Source organism: Dendrobates tinctorius, unplaced genomic scaffold (assembly GCF_039654945.1).
Source record: "Dendrobates tinctorius isolate UK_male_01 unplaced genomic scaffold, ASM3965494v1 ptg000334l, whole genome shotgun sequence".
NCBI classification, from domain to species: domain Eukaryota; kingdom Metazoa; phylum Chordata; class Amphibia; order Anura; family Dendrobatidae; genus Dendrobates; species Dendrobates tinctorius.
The window spans coordinates 1-22,991 of NW_027362000.1; the positions used below are offsets into that span (position 1 = coordinate 1).

Below are 22,991 nucleotides of genomic sequence, written 5' to 3' on the forward strand. Positions count from 1 at the left end.
GCTCATGTGCTTCTCATCACTGCCGATATGGAAGAGAGAAGAACAGTGCCAAGAAAATCCTACTGATAACATCATCGCTATGGTAGGAATGGTACTTACGGATAACTTCTACTTTGTAGGTTGCGTTGATCTGTCCGACTCTGTTGAACACTTGACACGTGTACTTGCCGCTGTCTTCTGGCTTCAGGTTCTTCAGATTGAGGGTCCACTTCTTCTTTTTGTTCTCACCAATCTCCTGAGTGGTCAGAGGCTTGTTGTCCTTGAGCCAAGTGATCTCCGGCCTGGGATTCCCACTAGCAATGCATTTTAGACGAACGGAACTACCCACTGGACGGGCAATGACTCTTTTCCTCATTTTTGCCGGTTGGGTAAATCGGGGTCGAACTGAGAAGAGAAAGATGACTCTGTTTAATAAATAGTTACATTATAAGTAAGAATATTAAGTTTCAATTGAGGATTATTCCCGGTGGCGGTTTGTAAACTATGAAGATGCCCAGAACATTAACTGAATGTGGTCATCAGGTCCCAAAAGATTTGGGGCACTGGGCAAAAAACTCATGTTATATGTCTTTAGTGACCAGTGTTACCATTCCCAAGAACCTGGGTTGTCCATGAGGTGTGTTCTGTCAAGTCCTTAAAAATGCTACTACCTCAATGCCCCAACCATTGCAGCGCCTACAGAAAAGCAAATCTTCAATGTGTGTAACCCGATGAAGAATTTGGTGGTAATAGTGGTCATGGTAGTGACATCCAACTTCTCAGAAACTTGTCAAAAGACAACTGAGTAATTGGCACTTCACAAAAGTTTTGGCCTTTCATAGTGACGGGTTAGAATTTTTCGATCAGTGGGGTCTAAGGTGCTGAGATTTCCACCCATTCCTTCAGCTGTGATCTTCTTGGGTTAATGGGGTCAGTGGTGTAGGGGTTCAATGAAGTGTACGCGTCCATTCAAAGCTAACTCCACCTCTTTGAGGAGACCCTGAGCAGCACCAATCCCATCCATAGGAGCACAGGCTCAGCATTTAATTCCAGTGACTGATGGGGGGAGTCCCAGCACTTGGACCTCTCGATCAAAACATTTGACACATCACTATGGAACAACGGTTTTAACGTAACCTTTTGCCCTTAGTTTCAGGTGAAATGTCTCATAAAGAGATTGATAGAGGATGTCTTCTGATGAGTCAATCAGATGATTGCTGGGGTCTGGGTACGAGGATCCACACCCAAACGGTGAACAGCCAAGGTTAACTGGTCAATTTCCATGCAGGCAATGGCCGTCCGTAGTATACATGGACAACTCTTGTCCTACAAAGAACTTCTCCATCACGGCTCAAAGAAGGGTATTCAAAAACTGGAACCACCACCTAAGTTATCCATATGAGGACACGGGTTCTCTCGTAATAAATCAGCAATTTACAGGGACAAAAAAAAAAAAAAAAAAAAAAAGGATTTTGGATGATGGATAATACCCGTGAATATGTCCATCCGATAGCAGAAGTATATATAAATAAGTCAAATATGGATAAATGAGGCTCTTGAGCCCGGCGGTCAGACGTTGTAGTCAGCATGTTTGTTACAAAAACATCACTTATGCTGTTTACTTGTCAATTGTGTTTTTCACTTCCTTTTTTCTTTTTTTTGCAGATAGATTTCCGTTGCTTGGACTCAAATACTTGTCAAAGTCAACGCCGAACATATGCTGCAAACATCCCTCCATGTATACAATGAAAGGCCACATTCAGAGGCGGTGACAGCACTCTACTCAATACTGCTTACATCCCCACAGTACAGAAGCCATCTGACCTCCGCAGCAGAAAAATAAATGTTTGGGGGGGAAAATTAAAGAGATGAACAGAATCAAAGGGACTCAAGAAAAGGAAAATTCCTTCCTAGACTGGAGTTATTGAACGTCAAGACATGATTGAGAAAAAAAAAAAAGTACCAGATTATCATTATCAGATATTTTAAATTAAAAGAAACTCGATAAGATTCCATCACTCTTCTAATTCGTCAATAAACCATGCAAACCCGTTACATAAGTTTTTTAAATCCAATCCATTGACTTCTATAGCATAAAAACTGTATTAATACTAAACATTATGGACCATAGTGTATATTATATTAAAAAAAGAATGCACATATAAAAAAATTACAAATACAATATATACAATTTGTCCAACGTGGAAAGTTCTGAAACTTTGAAAATCACTTTATTAAGGGATTTTTCTTCACTTCTACAAAAAAAAATTACAAGTGGTTCCCAAACTCCGGCTTTTCACCAGTCTGTTCAGCCTTTAGCTGGACTGATTTCAGAACATACTCGTTTGGAGTACAGATGATGGCAGTGATAGGTCAGCACCTCGGTCTCGCTATCATAGGGATAAATCTGCTGCAGGGGATTATTCTGATAAGTAAACACTAAAAGGAGGAAAGAGCAAGTGACACATCACTGCCATCATCTGTACTCCAAATGAGTATGTTCTGATATCAATGCAGCTGAAGGAAGAAAAACAGACTGGGGAAAAGCTGGGGTTTGGAAGCCACTTCCAAACACCATTCTCTGGATCGTCAGGACTCCATCAAAGGGTATCCCCGTGTTTAAGAATTTATCACCTATCCAAAGGATAGCGAAAGAAGCAATTACCATTAAATTCCAGATTAAACATTATTTTAGTATATATTCTAAATAATCACAATCCCCTCCCCACAAAAAAAAAAAAAAAAAATCAATAAAATAATTTCCAGCTCACCCCATTGCTTGTTGGAGAATTCTTCTAAATCTGGATTACGCCCGTCAGGCGGATGGTTGGGTTTTCCTGCACTGGAATCATCTGAAAAATATAAATATGAAATTTCACATCAAATTTAAAATCAGAATTCTACTGGTGTCCATGGAAACAGACTACAGTTTAGCTTCACCTCGTTGTCAGTCACGTGACCTAACTGCTAAGCTCCGCCTGTGTAACTGACCTCAACCTCCACAGTGCACTGCTCGCTGGTATCAGGAAAACCGTCAGAATTATATATAAAAAAAAAAAATTATAGAAATAAGAACCAAAAGCAACAGATTTACAAAATGATCAATTTGTTGTTTTTTTTTTTTTTAATTTTCGAAAATTATTGTACAAAATTGGAGTTACCCTTTTAATCAAAATTTCCCTAAATGTTATAACTAATAAGATCATTACATTTAAAAAAATAATATACGGTAATTTGAGTTCTGAGTCGCTCCTAGGAAGTGAAAGCATTATTTGTGAATTAACCAGAATCAAATCAGTAATAGGCACTAAAAGTGAGGTCACCTAAATGTTCCCCCAGACATATAACTCCCCATTATTTCGCCAACACTCTCCAGGCTATTGTTCCCCCAGACATATAACTCCCCATTATTTCGCCAACACTCTCCAGACTATTGTTCCCCCAGGCATATAACTCCCCATTATTTCACCAACAATCTCCAGGCTATTGTTCCCCCAGACATATAACTCCCCGTTATTTCGCCAACACCTCTCCAGGCTATTGTTCCCCCAGACATATAACTCCCCATTATTTCACCAACACTCTCCAGACTATTGTTCCCCCAGACATATAACTCGCCATTATTTCGCCAACACTCTCCAGGCTATTGTTCCCCCAGACATATAACTCCCCATTATTTCGCCAACACTCTCCAGACTATTGTTCCCCCAGACATATAACTCCCCATTATTTCACCAACACTCTCCAGGCTATTGTTCCCCCAGACATTTAACTCGCCATTATTTCGCCAACACTCTCCAGGCTATTGTTCCCCCAGACATATAACTCCCCATTATTTCGCCAACACTCTCCAGACTATTGTTCCCCCAGACATATAACTCCCCATTATTTCACCAACACTCTCCAGACTATTGTTCCCCCAGACATATAACTCCCCATTATTTCGCCAACACTCTCCAGACTATTGTTCCCCCAGACATATAACTCCCCATTATTTCACCAACACTCTCCAGACTATTGTTCCCCCAGACATATAACTCCCCATTATTTCACCAACACTCTCCAGGCTATTGTTCCCCCAGACATTTAACTCGCCATTATTTCACCAACACTCTCCAGGCTATTGTTCCCCCAGACATATAACTCCCCATTATTTCGCCAACACTCTCCAGACTATTGTTCCCCCAGACATATAACTCCCCATTATTTCACCAACACTCTCCAGACTATTGTTCCCCCAGACATTTAACTCGCCATTATTTCGCCAACACTCTCCAGGCTATTGTTCCCCCAGACATATAACTCCATTATTTCGCCAACACTCTCCAGGCTATTGTTCCCCCAGGCATATAACTCCCCATTATTTTGCCAACACTCTCCAGACTATTCTCTTTCCTTGGTGTCAGTCTTCACTGCTGTTCTCGAATTCTATTCATGAACCACAGAAAGGATCCACAAAAAAAAAAAAAAATACATAACGCAGCAGTTTATGGATTTTTACTTGTGGCAAGGAAGTTTCCTCTGGGATCTCGAGAATTGGCTGGAAAGGAGAGATAACCGCATTCCTAATCTAACACCTCCGTTGATTAAACCCATGGAGGGTCGCGTGCAACGTCCCAATCTCACGTCTTTATTATGCCAGACGAGGGGTTAGAAGAAGAGGGGTAACATGTAGCTTACCACCTCCCCCCCCCCCCCACGCTGCACTTGTGCCCACCATTGACATATACTTCCAGCATGTGACTGGCATTCCCCAACTACCACTTGAGCGTCTGCCAAGTCTTTGATGTGAGCCGTAGGGTTCGAAATCCATTTGATCCTTTGAAGATGTCGCATCCCTGCTCCTTGTTATCCTGCCAAATATGAGAAACCTGCGCACTTACTGACAAAACACAGTCCGTTAAACCGGCGAGCAGTGGCTTGGAGGGGCGCTGTGCCCACTCTGCAAATAGCTCGATTGAAGCCGGTGCCAGCTGTGAACTGCCACCGCTCACCGACGGGACAAAGCTCGGCACCATCAGGGGGATCGAGTTGCCACTTTTCTAATATATACATGCAATGTGCTATTTAATATTTTCTGAGATTGTGCTGACGTTGATCACTGGTCCTTAAAGGGCAATACACTACAGTTCTTAAAGGGGTTGTTCAGTTTAGAAAACCTATTTTAATATACCCTATTCGGGACATCCGATTTAATATAGGGGGGAGGGTCCTCCATTCAGGATACTAATGTGGTGGCGCTGCAGTGAAACTAAACAGGTGTTCCCACAGATTGTAGCCGATTACTGATTCCATCAAGGGACAATGCCTTTAACGCAGACCTAATATTTGCCATAAATATGATTTTTCTTTACCTAATGTAAAAGCCGTTGCTCTCCTGAATCCGGCGCTGTTTTTCTTTTGTTTCTGAGCCTCTCTGTTCACAAGATATGGCCTCCTCTTTCTTGTATATAAATCTACTCTTGTTAACTAAGTGGGTGTGACATTCAAATTTTCTCTGTTGGTGTCTACTTGAGGATCACACCCAGTTGGCTAAAATATAACATTTATATACAGAGGCCGTATCTCAGGAACGGAGAGGTGCAGCAACAAAAGAAAAACAACGCCGGATTCAGGAGAACGGCGGCATTTACAGCTGGCAAAAAAAATTACATATTTAGGAAAAGTGACAGATTCCTTTAAAGTAATAATAACAGGATACACTTTGAGGACATCTTTAATTTTTAGGGAATACCTGTGACAATTGAATATAAGTACACCCCATTAGATCACAGGTGTAATAACAGGGAAATAAAAACGTAACCTGTCGATGGTGTAAGAAAGGAAGAGAATATAGCACCTGGGGAATTAAACTGCAAATATTGGATCCTTAATCCTGGTTGTAACTATGGGGTCTCCTCTAGCAGAATGGTGGTCGCAGAGGAGGTGCGGGAACAACAAACCCTGTCCCTATATTGTATTAGGAAATATGGTCGTCAAAGTGAATGGTCCCCAACTCTGGACCAGGAATCAGGGTGAGCCAAGCTACAATACCCGACAAAGTCTATATGTTAGGGTGGTGCCGTTTCTGAAATAAAAAATGCGATCAGAACACTGCAAAGATCAGTTAATAATGACTGGGTCTCCACCACGCATCCTGAAGGGTATAATGTTGGAAGCCTCATTTCCTTTTCCAAAAATTAGAAGTCCATGTTTTGACTTGGCGCCAAAGAAAAAAATTAATAACGCACCTGATAAAAAGAAACCACATCAGGTGGAAATTTCTATTTTTACTTCCATGACGGGTCCCCCAATCACGTAGATTGTGTGTGACATTGACCCGAATGGACACGCCCCGTTTCATTTGCATTGCATACTTACAGATGTAGCAGAACTGGGTTTGTCCAGCGTAATTGAATGGAGAGAAGAAACAGCTCCGCGTCACGAGCAGCAGGGCTGAATTTGTCAGATCTCTTTGAAGATGTAGCAGAGCTGATTTTATCAGACATAGCAGAGCTGAATTTCTAGTATTAAATAGGCTTTAGTTTTCAGCAGCACAGTGTCAAGTTTGTAGAGCGACTGAGTTTGCCTAAAGCAGAAGAGCAGTGTCTGATGTAATCGGCAGCACTGACTGTGCCGAATTTAGCAGTGCCGAGTTTGTCAGGTGTAATAGTGCTGATGCTATGGACAACTCTTTTTTGGTGAGTTTTTGATTTTACAGATTTTCTGCACCCATTAAATAGGAAACTTGCATTTTTTCCCCCGAAAATACGGAGCGTCAAAAATTCACCATAAAACTCATTGCTGGAAGGCAGGGGACCTTACAGGCTTTGGATTTTCTGCACACAAAAAAAAAAGCAGCGGAAAAGAAAAAAAAAAAACCCAAACAGTTACGCTACGTGGAAATATGGCACATAAATGCAGAAAAGACCCAAAAATTACAAAGCCTCTTTGAATTTGCGCTGATTCATCAAAAACAGTTTTGATAAATTTGGTGCAACTTTGCTGAACTTTTTGTCGGGTTTTCAGTGACAGATTTTACGCAAAGAAAGATTAATCATTCGTAAAATCCGTTGCAAAGTGTCTTTTTTTTCCAGATTGCACCTTTTTGTGGCGGATACTACCAATTTATAACAATGGGATCCACACCATAAATCTGCTGGCCTGTCATCTTTTTTTTGCATATGCACATAAAAATGGATGAATAGGTGCGCAACAAATTTGTGAATTTTAGATACAGAATTGCGGTGGATTTCAGTTCATAAATCGGCACCGAATATGTTATGAGTGAACCCGCACCCCTGTAGGAGCCATTAGGCTTTATATACCTAAAAGTTGGGAAAATATCCCTTTAAATGACCAAGTCAGCTCTGCTACAGCTGTACAAGGTTTAGCCCCTTTGCCCAGTAATTACCACCATAATGGCCCTTACATGGGACTACTGTTCCTTACAGATTCCTTAATTTGATGCCAGCTACTGTTCCGACCTGACAGCCACATCTGTAGCGTTTGATGTCGGAGACCCTAAAAGTCCAATTTCACAGGAGACCCAGCTTTGCATAAATAAACTGAGTGACCCCCTGATCCTAAATCCCGAGACCAGAGCCCACATCAAAGAGAAAAGGTTGGGAGAGTAATGAAGCCGCCTGGTGGTACTGCAGCCCCTAACTCCACACTTGTGGAAGGACAAGGCGGGGAATTGGGAATAAAAGCCAAAAAAGGAGGTTGGGGGGGCAGGGGGGGTAGTGAAATGAAGGGGAAAATGATGTAATCCCGTCATGAGACAGAATGAGGGAACGTCTTCAGAAGAAAAGCCGAGACCTCATTACGGCCCTCTCCACCATGGGACAAAGTCGACAAACACTTGTCGACTCGCATTCTTCAGCTCCTGAGGTTGGAGGAGTTTTATTTTTTTTTCCCATAGTAAGCGGTCATCTAGTTTTGTCATTTGGAAATTTGGTCCTCCACACCAGTTGTCACCTTTTCCAGAAATTGATATACTATTTAAGATACCCAGATGGAAGGGTTTGATTGACAGGTTAAAAAACAGTTTTCAAGCAGCTACCATTGTAAAAAGTTGCAACGAGGAAAGTAATGGTCAAAGCCCTTAACCAAATGGGGGTATTTCTTCTACATATTTAGGGCACAAGCAATTTTTGAAAACTAGTTCACATTCCTCCATTTATTCTTCCTTTTGTAGGTAACTTGATGTCATCCTGCGGTTGCTGAGTGACATTCGAATAAGTTGACGGTCATAAGATGGAGAGTCATTTTCGCCCTCTGCTGGTCTGTAGCTTTGTTGTCCCCAATTCTGCTGCCTTGTTGTAATGGACTGCCGTCTTAGAAGGATGGAGCAACATGACACTCACTGTATCCCTCTGCTAGTAAAGCCAGAATTGAGCCCTTCTTTTCCTCACTCAAGACTTTTCTTTTCAACTCCTTTGGCGTGGTTAAAAGTTATTTTTTCATTCCTATTACGTTTGGGATATTACTAGCACTTGTTTTGCCATCCAGCTTGTCCTATTGCAAGAGGCTTGTGAACACCACAGCAGAGTTTTTTATACTTTCCTTCATTAAATAAGATTTGGTTCAGGTGATCACCTAATCAGAAGCACATTAAGTAGAATGAGGTGTACTCAGGTTGGAATTCAACTGACACTGGAATGGAATGGCTGTCAGACATGGAGAGAAGGTTATTTTTATAAAACTGTGCAGTGCTCTCTTAATTTTTGCCAGAGCTGTATATTTATGGTGAGAAAAATAACCAAAAAGGATGACATAAAAGCCAACAGTTTGGCTAATTTAAAAATGCTAAAAATATTATGAAAAATTTATTTTGCCCACACAAGTTTTAAAGATGTGGCTTTACCGCAGTTCTAACAACTAAGGTGCCCATTATTGTGTCAAAGTCTGGTTGGCTGGCGTGTGGACAGGTTTGACTTTGGCTAAAGTCTCCCAAATTGGGATAGCAAAAGAGTATATTGACTGGCCCAATAAGAGCTAATAGTAAAGTTGCCACATACACCTTAGATGGCTGTCGGAATGAAGGTTCAACCGATCGTTTGGCCCGATTCTCCTATACACATGCCCAGCGCTCCTGTGCTGCCAAGGAGAGAGACATGTATGGGGCCAGCTTATCTCTTAGAGAAGTATAGCCCAAAATAAGTCATGCTGGATCCTTATCTCACCCGAAAATCATCTGCCATGGGCCCCAAAAACTTCAGATCATTGGCCAAATCCATCGATATTGGCTGGTTTGGCCAACACTAGTTTACTGCAAATTTAAACTCTAAATATCTAATATCTCAAAATAACTTTCTACTGAACCCACAGATTCAAGAAATTGTTGACAGATTTTACTTTTTAACATGAAAGTGTTTGCCATATTTACTTTTTTTTTTTTTTTTTTTTTAACACTTCCCCATCCTTTTCGATAATTACATCCCTAATTAACATTAAGTCTACCACTAGGGTATTACTTCTTGCCACAACAAAAAAAAAAAAAAGAAAAGAAAAAAAAGGTTCTAAATCTTAAGGAATCATCCTGCCAGTGAGCTAGTTACTTTAGGTCATGAACTCTCCAGAGTAGAAAGCTACCATGAGTTAAATTCCATAATCGATTGATTAAAGTCCAAGATATCAAAAGTATATCCAAAAGGTAAATAATAAAAAGGAAAGAAAATCAATTAAAAACACATTCAGGAGCAAAGGAGTAGAATTGAAGTTTGTATGGTATCCTCTGAAAAATCACCCTAGAGACCAGTGGGGCTATAAGAAGACCACTTGTTGGGAGTGTTGACCCATTGTACAAAACTGTCTACCTTTGAGAGTTCCTCACTGTTTACTAAGCAATAGATGGAACCTGTTCATATCTTGGCTGGTCTGAAGAAGTGGCTACTAGGGATGGGCTGGTGGTGCGTATCGATGACATCAACTACACTTTCAGACACCCAATGTCGAAAGAGGCAGATTGAGAGTGTGGCAGGTTTTATTTTACATGACAATATGGAAGAGAGCCCTGAAGGGTAAAGGTACTGTCACACTTAGCGATGCACCAGCGATATGACGCGGTCAGGATCGCTAGTGCATCGCTAAGTGGTCGCTAGAGAACTGCCACACAGGCAGATCTCACCAGCGACATAGCAGGGGTCGGGGGTCGTTACTTACCTGTCAGACGAGGCGATCCTGACGTCCTCTCGCCCGCGTCCACGCGTCACTCGTCGGCGACACAGGAAGCCCAGCAGGAAGCTCACGACGAGAAACGGCCCAGGACGTTCTCGCGCGATCAGCGATAACTAGCGGGGGAGCCGGTCGGAGGTAAGTATCACACATAGCGATATCGCTGCTACGTCACAAAAACCAGTGACGTTATAGCGATATTGCTAGCGATATCGCTTAGTGTGACAGGCCCTTAACACTTGGATCTTTGGTGGTATTTTGAGTAGAGTTAACTCTGCCAAACATTCTACCAATTACTTATTATTTGGTGCCAATATATTCTATGGACCTGATGACACTGTCTTCTATGGTGGAGTCAGATCCACTGGGCATTGTCTCTATGGTGCACTCCATCAAATTTCACTGTCACACAGCTAGGACCAAGCTCCACAAATATTCTAGGAAATCATATCAACATTGTCTACATGCCCGTTACTAGAAGGATACGGTGTTAACCACCAAGTCAATGTCATTCCCAAATTGCCTATGTCATTGCATATGTCAGTAATAGTTTATGAGATTTTATCAGGTGTCTGTAGGCAGAAGTCCTATTTTAACCACGAAGAGTCATTTTCAGCATAATATTTTATCCAAACCATCTCAGATAAGTGGAGGACATCCGACCTTCGGAAACTATCATCAGACTCTTCATAATGGTTGACGTGAATTGTCCAAGGTCACTTTTGGGACATGACACGGTGTTAGACATTCCACTGCCTCTACCAGAGGTCTTCTCCTGTTCTCTTGGAATCTGGTCACTCACGGGTCTTGCCCGATCAACGCTACAAGTCAATCTGTGAAGATTAATATACAAAGAGGGTGGTATTTTCCAACGTGGCCAGGGATTTTCGGGTGACATTTCTCTCTGTAGAGGACACCTCTGCCAGCTGCTTAACCCTCATCTAACATCAAAGTTTTCAACACCCAAAGCACGTTCCTGTCAAACATGGGCATGGCTCGTGAATAGGTAAAAAAGCCTTCAGAGCGGCGAGAAGTAATGATAGCACAAGAGAGAGGACTCACAACGGACCCTTCCTTCTCCATGTGCACATACTACACTACAGCTGCTTATCGTAACTCTAGCAAACATCAAGGAGAACAGGAGGCTTTAGTGAATTAAAATTTTTCAAATACTGACTGCTCATCGTTCCCTTTGAAACTCATACCCGGCCTCGGATTTGACTACATGGAGACTGTTGCAGTCTTTCCATACCATAGCCCAAAAAAAGTTCAGAGGGAAACACATTGTTTTACAGTAGAGCCGCGTTGTAATATCCAATAACTTCTCACTTACAAGCACAAATGACAAAATAGCTTTACTAAGGCCTTATAATTAACATCGACCCCCACCGGTGTCCCATGGGAAGGACCAACAGAAGTGGTTGAGGTAGGAAACCATTATTATTTCCACCATCACATATGACTTGAAGGCCAAAGCAAGCCAAGTATTGAGAAGTGGATTCACCATAAATAATATGTGGTCGCGTACATATATTAATGTTACAGACATCTATATTCATCCTCCGACCCATAGAGAATAAGCCGTATCCTTATATTATACCAGCTGCTGTACCATATTTGTCATGCTCCTCATTGTAAGCATACCAGAGGGAGCCTGATGTATGGACTTGTGTGTCCTTCCAAATGTTATCGTTCAAAATATATATCTTGATTTTTTTTCTACATTTTTGCTTTATTTTAACATTTAAAGGGTTTGTCCATATGTTTTAGTTGTGAATTTAGAGCTTCTTTGAAGAGTTCCTATCGCTTACGTATTAGCTGGTCACCCATTATCTGGAACGGGTAACGCTACATTTAAGGTTACCAATTACTTTTGTGACTTTATAAAATAGGTTTTCTTAGTAGGCCCCTCTTTGGTCTTAGATTGACCTTGGCATATAGTCATCACTGCTCCATCTTAAAACTGGTGGCTCTGACTTTTGAAGCACCTCATACCTGTGTACTTTTGGATTTTAAGATACTCTGATAAGAAATGTCCAAAAAAAAAAAAAAAAAAAAAAAAAAAAAAAGATCCGACTATTAGGGCATGTGTACTCGAAAAGTTTTTTTCGTATGCATACTATCCATGGTTTCATTGGGATATTCTATGGGGCTCTGCATATGTCCAATTCTTTCTTTGGACCGAGTGACCTATGGGAAAAAAATCAGAGATGACCATTTTTGATCCGAGGGGTTGGATCAAAATTGGCAATGCAAGTTAATGGGTTCGTGAAAAAAAAAAAAAAAAAAAAAAAATCAGACGGCAATTGGGTGATATTTTCACGGATTGACAGAAAGGAGAAGATTGAGAACCTTTTTTCTTCTTTCCACGTTAGACAAAAACTGATGCCACTGATCAAATTCTGATCAGGATGATTGGTCAATTTTTCACGTATGTGAAGAAATCGGTCGTGTGAACCTACCATAAGACATATTTTATCAAAGCTAAAACACATAACACAAAATACTCTTCTGCACCATTACAGCCAACTGTTCAATGTGTATGGTGGCCTTCAGATTCTCCCCTGATGGACCATGGATCGGGAATCTAGAATTTCAACGTCCATTACTTTTTTTTTCCACTAGGACACCAGAGGTGACGAGCTGTGTCTTTCCCCTCTCTCCAGATACATATACTGTAAGTTCTCAGGAGATCCAAGCGTGCAAGTATTTGTAGGGGACGAGGAGTATTGGAGGTGCATGGGGCGCCGTCAGTCCTGCCGGTCATTCACATTGGATTCCCATCAGGAAAACTATGAAACTCTCAATTTTTTTGAATTTTTTTTTTTTGAAAAAAAAAAAATAAATAAATAAATAATATATATATATATATATATATATATATATATATATATATATATATATATATATATATTTTTATATATTATATATATATAGATAGAGGTACTGAAAAAAAAAATGAAAAAAAATTCTGGTGAATAAAAAAATGCAACAAGTCTATCAGTATAAAGAGACATTCTCCCACACCCGAATTAGCTCGGGGAAAAAAAAAAAAATCTGTTATTTGTTCTTGGAATGGGCCCAGAAGGGGTAAGGGCAAGAAGGGGAGGGGTGCCATGTTTTAATTAATTGGTTCATCTCTTTTCCATCTTTTCCTGAGCCATGTATGGGTCAACCCCGACTGGTATGTCTTACTCAAGTTCGTAATTAACCAGAAGGAAGACAAAAGGGAAGCTGGTTGTAAGAAAGTTCTATTAGGAGAAAGGACTCTTGTTCCTACAACGTGTCTCACAAAAGGGAGACCATTAGGAATCCACAGGCTGGAAGATTCTTGAAGGTACCCGGCCTCTTTGAGTACCATCCCAAGTGCCTTTTCAAAGCAGCCTTCCGACATCGCTAATCCCTCCACCGCTTAATGAACTACAAGCTTTCTTTTCATTCTTGAGTCTAATCAAGGACAAATGGTCCCCACCATGGTATCTGTTAAAATCCCATTCTCCCATTTTAATGCATGGAGCTTTGGGAGGGGGGGGCAAGGGTGTTTTAAGTTAAGAAAGACAACTCTTGCTATGGGGAGGACTGGGGGGGGGAAAAAAAAAAAAAAAAAAAAAAAAAAAAAAAAGATTCTTTAGGGCATCTGTTATTTCAATGATGTCACGATGATGTTTTATGCATGTGTGGAACAAAATGTTGATGTTTTGCTGAATTTTCTGGTGGGAACGATGTCTAGAGGCAGGAAAACGTGAATTATGGAATTGCTGAAATTTTCCTTTAAAAAGAAGAAAAACTGGTGAATAAGTGGACCATGAGGAAAGATTTAAATAAAAAAAAAAAAATCTTCTACGCTAGGGGTTATCGAGTGTTCAAATCTCCTAACTCTCTTGGATAGGAGGACTTTGTGCTTGCTTAGCCCTCATCCCCTTTCCATGGTCTTTGGGCTGGTTCCCCAAAAACGTATTTATATGGTCAATGAAAAGCGGATCGTTGGCTCTCTACCACAAATCTGATTCTTCCCGTGGCTCCACATATAGGCCCTTGACCCAACAACCTGTACCTCACTTCCCCTCACCATGTCAATGAACAAAATTAAAGGTTCTCATAGGCCATTATCAGAAGATGTTGCAGCTCCGCAATTGAGCATTTACGGCTGGTGTCCGCCGCCGCCGATACCAAGAACAGCCGATCGGCGGAGGTACCAGTTTCCGGACCCTGACTGATCCAACTTTGATGACCTATCCTAAGGATAGGTCATCAATGATAAACTAGTGGACAATCTCTTTAAATCGGGTCACATGTATTTTTTTTTTTAAATGTTAATGTTTTTTTCAAATTGTGATCTTTATAAAAAAAACAAAAACAATTAGCAATCTTGCAATTCTCACTTTGGTCGCTTCAAAAAGAATTTTCAGCAGGATCATTATCATGATAGGCAACATCTCCACACACAGCTGATAACACAGGATCCAACATTCACAATAGGCGATGTCACACCTGACTCTGCCTTAAATTAACACACGCTCATTAGATGCTTCTACATAAAAGTTAGGGTCGGAGTCAGTCTATTGCTGCTAATGTTCATGTGTTTCCTGAAACAGGAAGCTAGAGTGTAAAAAAAAGTCCCAGTGGGAAGTATGAAAATTGCAAGATTTAATAAAATTTATGATATGGAAAAAAAAGCCAAAAACATTTTAAAAGTAAATTTAATGAAATAAAAAAAACATGTTTTGATGATGATCAAGAGGGAGCAGGAGTCAGTCTCAGTTTATAATATGGACGGCTTACTGGGCTAACATGATAAAATGGGTCAACTTGACTTTAGTTTTCTCTTACGGTTATTAGATGCTTCTGTACAAATGATAGGGTAAGAGTCAGTTTATTGCAGCTAATGTACATGTATTGTTTCCTGAAACAGGAAGTTAGAGTGTAAAAAAAAGTCTTAGTGGCCAGAGTAAAATCTGCATGGCTTTTAAATTTTAATAAAGTTTGTGATATGGGAAAAAAAATGGCCAAAAATGTTTTAAAAATACATTTAAAACATCAAAAAATAATTTAACCAATAGTTAAATTTTAGCTTCCTTTAAAGGAACCCTAGCAGTCAAATCATAAGGCAGCAAATTAATCAGTCTCATAATATGAACGGTTTACTGTGATAAAATGAAATAATGGGTCAAATTGACGCTTCTAAGACGCTTCTGTACAAAAGATAGGGTCGGACTCAGTCTGCTGCTGCCAATGTACATGTATTGTTTCCTGAAACAGGAAGCTAGCGTCTGAAAAACAAAAAAGTTTCAGTGAAAATTGCAAGAAAAAAAATACCGTATTTTACATTTTTAATAAAGATTGTGATGTGGACAAAAATGGAAAACATTTCTTAAAAAAATTTAAACAATAGATCATTAGATGATGATGATGAGGATGAAGATGATGATGATGATGATGATGATGATGACGACGACGACGACGACGAGTCATGAAAAAAATAGGGCAACTTGATTTTTTTACATTTTTTTTTACAAACTTCATAAGTAGTATATATTTTTGTGTTGTACTATAATTAGTAAACCGGAGCCGTGCTCCAGTGGCATTCACTTTACGGAAATAAAAAAAAAATTCTATTTTTTTTTTTTTTTTTTAACTAGGCCTCAGTTACAGGAAACAATTCGGCAGCACTCACGCTTCTCCGCTCCCCAGAGGCCTGGTGTTTAAGAGAAACCTGTTTATTAAGAGCCGCAAGTACAAAGGTGTCAAAATGACTGTTAATCAGCTTACAAGGGCCATCCACCGCTGGGAAACAAAGGATCGGCTTTTCAGACCTGGCATATATGATTCCGCTAAGAGCTTGGCGTGACTTCCCGATACCCGCTGTGAGGCATAAAGACGCAACTTCACGGGCCACAATGGGACAATTAGCCAAGAAAAATGTACAAGAATATTTAACCTCAGGACGGCGAAACGCAGGAAATGTGGAAGGATCAGGCTGTCGTTTGCAATAAGATTTCTGTTCCTTTTTTCTTTTTTTTACATTATATATACGCATCCAAAAAAAATGCGTATATCTCCTACCTCCAAAAATAAAACATGGATTGTTGGCAGCCCCCTTGTTGGATGCAATGGGGTACGTGCCACTTTTGTCCAGAGAAGGGGAAAGGTCAAAAATCCTGAAATTTCCTTTTTTCTTCTTTTGGGGGGGGGGGGGGGGGTGAACAGTAGTTTCGCGACAGCTGAATAGCCATATGGCGGTAGACCACTAACGCACAAAATTTACATGACAAGGCACGACGGAAATTTTTTTTACGTTTTGTAGGAATTAGCTCAATTGTACCGAGAACAAACACAAAACATGTCAGCCGGTTGTTCGACCATAAAGACGTTGTTTTCAACATCAAAGCCCGATGCAATTTTTCACATAAAGAAAAATTAAATCCCCTTCATTAAAAAAAAGAAAAGGTAAATGACAAATGTAGCCATTGTGTGGGGAGAATAGGGCGAGGTGTCTGTCACCTGTAACGCGGCGAGGTTCCCAGTACCTTAAACTTCACCCTCTTTGCCTTCAAAAGGTCTGGTAAAGCCGAATGACTGTTCCCACATGCACGGCGGACAGCCAGGCTTTACAAGAGTGATCGCCTTCATTTTACCTGCAAATCCGCCTTTTCTGTGCCACACCTCAACTACAAGGCGGCAATGAGTCCCGGGACAAAGCCGCAGCTGTCTGATCACACGGAGGTTATCGCGGGTAAATATTGTACGTAGTGCACTTGTGGCTGCTCATTTATTACACATGTCACAGCACAATCTCTCTGTATTGTTTCCAGAGACATTCGTCTTGTTATGGCCTCTCCATGTCAAGCACAAGTGTGCAAAAGCCGCGATATTACTGTGTACACAGGGCTTGTACTAGCAATGTCATACCACACACATACATGGCAGCCTGATCACCTACAGTGTGACACATACACCGTACAGGCTGGCACACACATACATGGCAGCCTGATCACCTACAGTGTGATCCCTCTACTCCTCTTTGGTCAGACCTCATCTGGAATACTGTGTCCAGTTTTGGGCACCACATTTTAAAAAAGACATCAACAAACTGGAGCAAGTTCAGAAAAGAGCGACCAGAATGGTGACCGGTCTGCAAACCCTGTCTTATGAGGAAAGGTTGCAGGATTTGGGAATGTTTAGTTTGCAAAAGAGAAGACTGAGAGGAGACTTAATAGCTGTCTACAAATATCTAAAGGGCTGTCACATTGTAGAAGGATCATCTTTATTCTCATTTGCACAAGGAAAGACTAGAAGCAATGGGATGAAGCTGAATGGGAGGAGACACAGATTAGATATTAGAAAAAACTTTTTGACAGAGTGATCAATGAGTGGAACAGGCTGCCACGAGAAGTGGTGAGTTCTCCTTCAATGGAAGTCTTCAAACAGAGGCTGGACAGACATCTGACTGGGATGATTTAGCGAATCCTGCTTTGAGCAGGGGGTTGGACCAGATGGCCCAGGAGGTCCCTTCCAACTCTACGATTCTATGACACATACACCGTACAGGCTGACACACACATACATGGCAGCCTGATCACCTACAGTGTGACACATACACTGTACAGGCTGTATGTTATTTTTTTTTTATACCTTACCCTTTATTTTTGTATGTGTTGTATTATGCGCGTAATAAGCATTATCTATCACTATTTAATATCAAGAATCATGTGTCTCCATTTTATCTTGGACGCTGTACATTCATGCTTTGTTGCTGTTATATAATAGACACGCATATGTGTATTGCTTGTTCGGACTCCAGCATTTGCGCGCTCTATTTGAGCGCGTTTTACTCCAGGTATCTGTCTTATTGACCATTGCGGTAATTATATTCTACGCGCCTGGCAAACTTATAGTTCACCTCTTGTAGGTGTGTATGGTGGGTGCAATAAATATCGGCTATGATTATCTAATACTAAGAACAACGTGTCTATATCTTACTTTGGACGTTATATATTTTTACTTTGTTGCCGCTATTTTATTTTCTAAGGCATGCATGCTTATTTTGCTCGTTTGAATTCTAGCACATGCTTGCTTTATCTGATCTTGATTGCGTTAACTATCAGCGTCACGGGTTACCAGGGTAACCACTTTTCCTGCGCTTGCGCGTGATAAAACATAGTACTCTGATTTTGATTGTTCTAACTATCAGCGTTATTGGTTACCGGGGTAACCATCTTCCCCACGCCTGCGCTTGATAAAACTTATAGTCTACTGTCTGTATTTGCGCAATAAATACTAGTATAAATTACATGTCTTTATTTCTGTTCTCAGTTTTTCCTCGGACGTTGTATATTTCCACCTTTGCTGCTGCTGCTGCTTTACCTTTGAAGATATAACAGGCACGCATGTCCATTTCTTTTGCCTGGGCTAATTCAAGCACATGCACTTTCCATTTGAGCTGGATTGTTCTAAGTATCGGCGTCTTTGGTTACTGCGGCAACCAGTCCCCTCGCGCATGCGCTGTGGTACATCACGCGGGTTTCATTAATCAGCCGACATCCACCTGGAAGTAATTGTTAGTCACGGACCACGCTTTGGATTTCTGTCTGACTGTGCGTTCTGACCTCTCTATACAACGCGGCCGATCAGGTAATTTGCCGCGGCTGCAGTTTATTACACTAATGTCTGTTATATACAGTGCCTACAAGTAGTATTCAACCCCCTGCAGATTTAGCAGGTTTACACATTCGGAATTAACTTGGCATTGTGACATTTGGACTGTAGATCAGCCTGGAAGTGTGAAATGCACTGCAGCAAAAAAGAATGTTATTTCTTTGTTTAATTTTTTTTTAAATTGTGAAAAGTTTATTCAGAGGGTCATTTATTATTCAACCCCTCAAACCACCAGAATTCTGTTTGGTTCCCCTAAAGTATTAAGAAGTATTTCAGGCACAAAGAACAATGAGCTTCACATGTTTGGATTAATTATCTCTTTTTCCAGCCTTTTCTGACTATTTAAGACCCTCCCCAAACTTGTGAACAGCACTCATACATGGTCAACATGGGAAAGACAAAGGAGCATTCCAAGGCCATCAGAGACAAGATCGTGGAGGGTCACAAGGCTGGCAAGGGGTACAAAACCCTTTCCAAGGAGTTGGGCCTACCTGTCTCCACTGTTGGGAGCATCATCCGGAAGTGGAAGACTTATGGAACTACTGTTAGCCTTCCACGGCCTGGACAGCCTTTGAAAGTTTCCTCCCGTGCCGAGGCCAGGCTTGTCCGAAGAGTCAAGGCTAACCCAAGGACAACAAGGAAGGAGCTCCGGGAAGATCTCATGGCAGTGGGGACATTGGTTTCAGTCAATACCATAAGTAACGTACTCCACCGCAATGGTCTCCGTTCCAGACGAGCCCGTAAGGTACCTTTACTTTCAAAGCGTCATGTCAAGGCTCGTCTACAGTTTGCTCATGATCACTTGGAGGACTCTGAGACAGACTGGTTCAAGGTTCTCTGGTCTGATGAGACCAAGATCGAGATCTTTGGTGCCAACCACACACGTGACGTTTGGAGACTGGATGGCACTGCATACAACCCCAAGAATACCATCCCTACAGTCAAGCATGGTGGTGGCAGCATCATGCTGTGGGGCTGTTTCTCAGCCAAGGGGCCTGGCCATTTGGTCCGCATCCATGGGAAGATGGATAGCACGGCCTACCTGGAGATTTTGGCCAAGAACCTCCGCTCCTCCATCAAGGATCTTAAGATGGGTCGTCATTTCATCTTCCAACAAGACAACGACCCAAAGCACACAGCCAACAAAACCAAAGCCTGGTTCAAGAGGCAAAAAATCAAGGTGTTGGAGTGGCCTAGTCAGTCTCCTGACCTTAACCCAATTGAAAACTTGTGGAAGGAGCTCAAGATTAAAGTCCACATGAGACACCCAAAGAACCTAGATAACTTGGAGAAGATCTGCATGGAGGAGTGGGCCAAGATAACTCCAGAGACCTGTGCCGGCCTGATCAGGTCTTATAAAACACGATTATTAGCTGTAATTGCAAACAAGGGTTATTCCACAAAATATTAAACCTAGGGGTTGAATAATAATTGACCCACACTTTTATGTTTAAAATTTATTAAAATTTAACTGAGCAACATAACTTTTTGGTTTGTAAGATTTATGCATCTGTTAATAAATCCTGCTCTTGTGTGAAGTTTGAAGGCTCTAACTTATTTGCATCTTATCAAACCTGCTAAATCTGCAGGGGGTTGAATACTACTTGTAGGCACTGTATATAGGACTAGTATTGGACGCATCCTTCAGCCCCTGACGAAGCCACCTTGCGGTGGCGACACACATTGGGCACTCCACAAGCTCCCCCATACGAGTGTAACTGATTAGGCCAGTGCGGGCAGGATTCAAATAGGTTGTAGAGACTCTATGACCCTTCCCAGGTTTATTTTGGTATGGTGTCTTTTTGAACTTGTCTATCTTCTTATCTGTTTAGAATATCCTCTGCACTGACCTGTGTCTGGCTTGAGCCTATTATATGCAAGTGGTTTATGTATTTATTCGTATAGACATTATTGATATGTGTGTCTTATATTTTGAGTATTTTAACCAATTTTTTGGTAGTGTTTTGGAGCATTTAAATGCACTTATGCAACCATGTTTATTGAGGTTCTGTATATCTGCTACGAATGCGCTTCCAATACGTCTACTTTTTATCTGCGACCACTATGGCTCATTCAGCTTAGTGGGCTAAGTTGTAACTTATTAGGTGCTCCAGATATTTGTATTAACTTATAGCTATTTGGATCTAGCTACCTTTACTATCTATTTGACCATATACAGTGGGGCAAAAAAGTATTTAGTCAGTCAGCAATAGTGCAAGTTCCACCACTTAAAAAGATGAGAGGCGTCTGTAATTTACATCATAGGTAGACCTCAACTATGGGAGACAAACTGAGAAAAAAAAATCCAGAAAATCACATTGTCTGTTTTTTTTTCATTTTATTTGCATATTATGGTGGAAAATAAGTATTTGGTCAGAAACAAGCAATCAAGATTTCTGGCTCTCACAGACCTGTAACTTCTTCTTTAAGAGTCTCCTCTTTCCTCCACTCATTACCTGTAGTAATGGCACCTGTTTAAACTTGTTATCAGTATAAAAAGACACCTGTGCACACCCTCAAACAGTCTGACTCCAAACTCCACTATGGTGAAGACCAAAGAGCTGTCAAAGGACACCAGAAACAAAATTGTAGCCCTGCACCAGGCTGGGAAGACTGAATCTGCAGTAGCCAACCAGCTTGGAGTGAAGAAATCAACTGTGGGAGCAATAATTAGAAAATGGAAGACATACAAGACCACTGATAATCTCCCTCGATCTGGTGCTCCACGCAAAATCCCACCCAGTGGGGTCAGAATGATCACAAGAACGGTGAGCAAAAATCCCAGAACCACGCGGGGGGACCTAGTGAATGAACTGCAGAGAGCTGAGACCAATGTAACAAGGCCTACCATAAGTAACACACTACGCCACCATGGACTCAGATCCTGCAGTGCCAGACGTGTCCCACTGCTTAAGCCTGTACATGTCCGGGCCCGTCTGAAGTTTGCTAGAGAGCATTTGGATGATCCAGAGGAGTTTTGGGAGAATGTCCTATGGTCTGATGAAACCAAACTGGAACTGTTTGGTAGAAACACAACTTGTCGTGTTTGGAGGAAAAAGAATACTGAGTTGCATCCATCAAACACCATACCTACTGTAAAGCATGGTGGTGGAAACATCATGCTTTGGGGCTGTTTCTCTGCAAAGGGGCCAGGAAGACTGATCCGGGTACAAGAAAGAATGAATGGGGCCATGTATCGTGAGATTTTGAGTGCAAACCTCCTTCCATCAGCAAGGGCATTGATGATGAAACGTGGCTGGGTCTTTCAACATGACAATGATCCAAAGCACACCGCCAGGGCAACGAAGGAGTGGCTTCGTAAGAAGCATTTCAAGGTCATGGAGTGGCCTAGCCAGTCTCCAGATCTCAACCCTATAGAAAACCTTTGGAGGGAGTTGAAAGTCCGTGTTGCCAAGCGAAAAGCCAAAAACATCACTGCTCTAGAGGAGATCTGCATGGAGGAATGGGCCAACATACCAACAACAGTGTGTGGCAACCTTGTGAAGACTTACAGAAAACGTTTGACCTCTGTCATTGCCAACAAAGGATATATCACAAAGTATTGAGATGAAATTTTGTTTCTGACCAAATACTTATTTTCCACCATAATATGCAAATAAAATGAAAAAAAAACAGACAATGTGATTTTCTGGATTTTTTTTCTCAGTTTGTCTCCCATAGTTGAGGTCTACCTATGATGTAAATTACAGACGCCTCTCATCTTTTTAAGTGGTGGAACTTGCACTATTGCTGACTGACTAAATACTTTTTTGCCCCACTGTAATTAACGTATTGGTTATCATCCACATTGTCCAATTCTTTACAACCATAAAGCCAGTTATTTTGCTCACCGGGGGGGGTTGTTGGCTCTATTATGAGCCCTCTGTGTGCTTTTTTGGCATTATCACTTGTATGACTTTTAAATGTTTTTACTTGGTGTTGTTCATGTGTCCTTAATAAAATTGATATTATTTTGGTGATCCCTGCTTCCTCTGGTCAGTAGCTTTCTCTATTATTTTCACAGTGTTTGTTCATACCGATCGCAGGAGTATCCCTACTCTAGATTTAGTGGTGCCCTCCTGATCCCTATTATTGGCTGGCACACACATACATGGCAGCCTGTACAACAACAGTGTGACACATACATCGTACAGGCTGGCACACACATACATGGCAGCCTGTATGACACACATACACCA

The 22,991-nt window shown here is 41.2% G+C and overlaps 1 protein-coding gene across 1 annotated transcript in view; it reads right to left on the minus strand.

Annotated features, from left to right (window-relative positions):
• Window positions 1–99: 99 nt before the first annotated feature.
• FGFRL1 (fibroblast growth factor receptor like 1) overlaps window positions 100–22,991 on the minus strand; it is a gene marked incomplete at its 3' end in the record, with an annotated part of 160,927 nt that continues 138,035 nt past the window's right edge. The window contains exons 5-6 of the mRNA XM_073562062.1: window positions 2,751–2,831; window positions 100–384 (exon numbers count right to left, since the gene is read on the minus strand). Of these exons, the coding sequence (XP_073418163.1) occupies window positions 100–384; window positions 2,751–2,831 (366 nt within the window). The remainder of the gene's footprint in view (window positions 385–2,750; window positions 2,832–22,991) is intronic.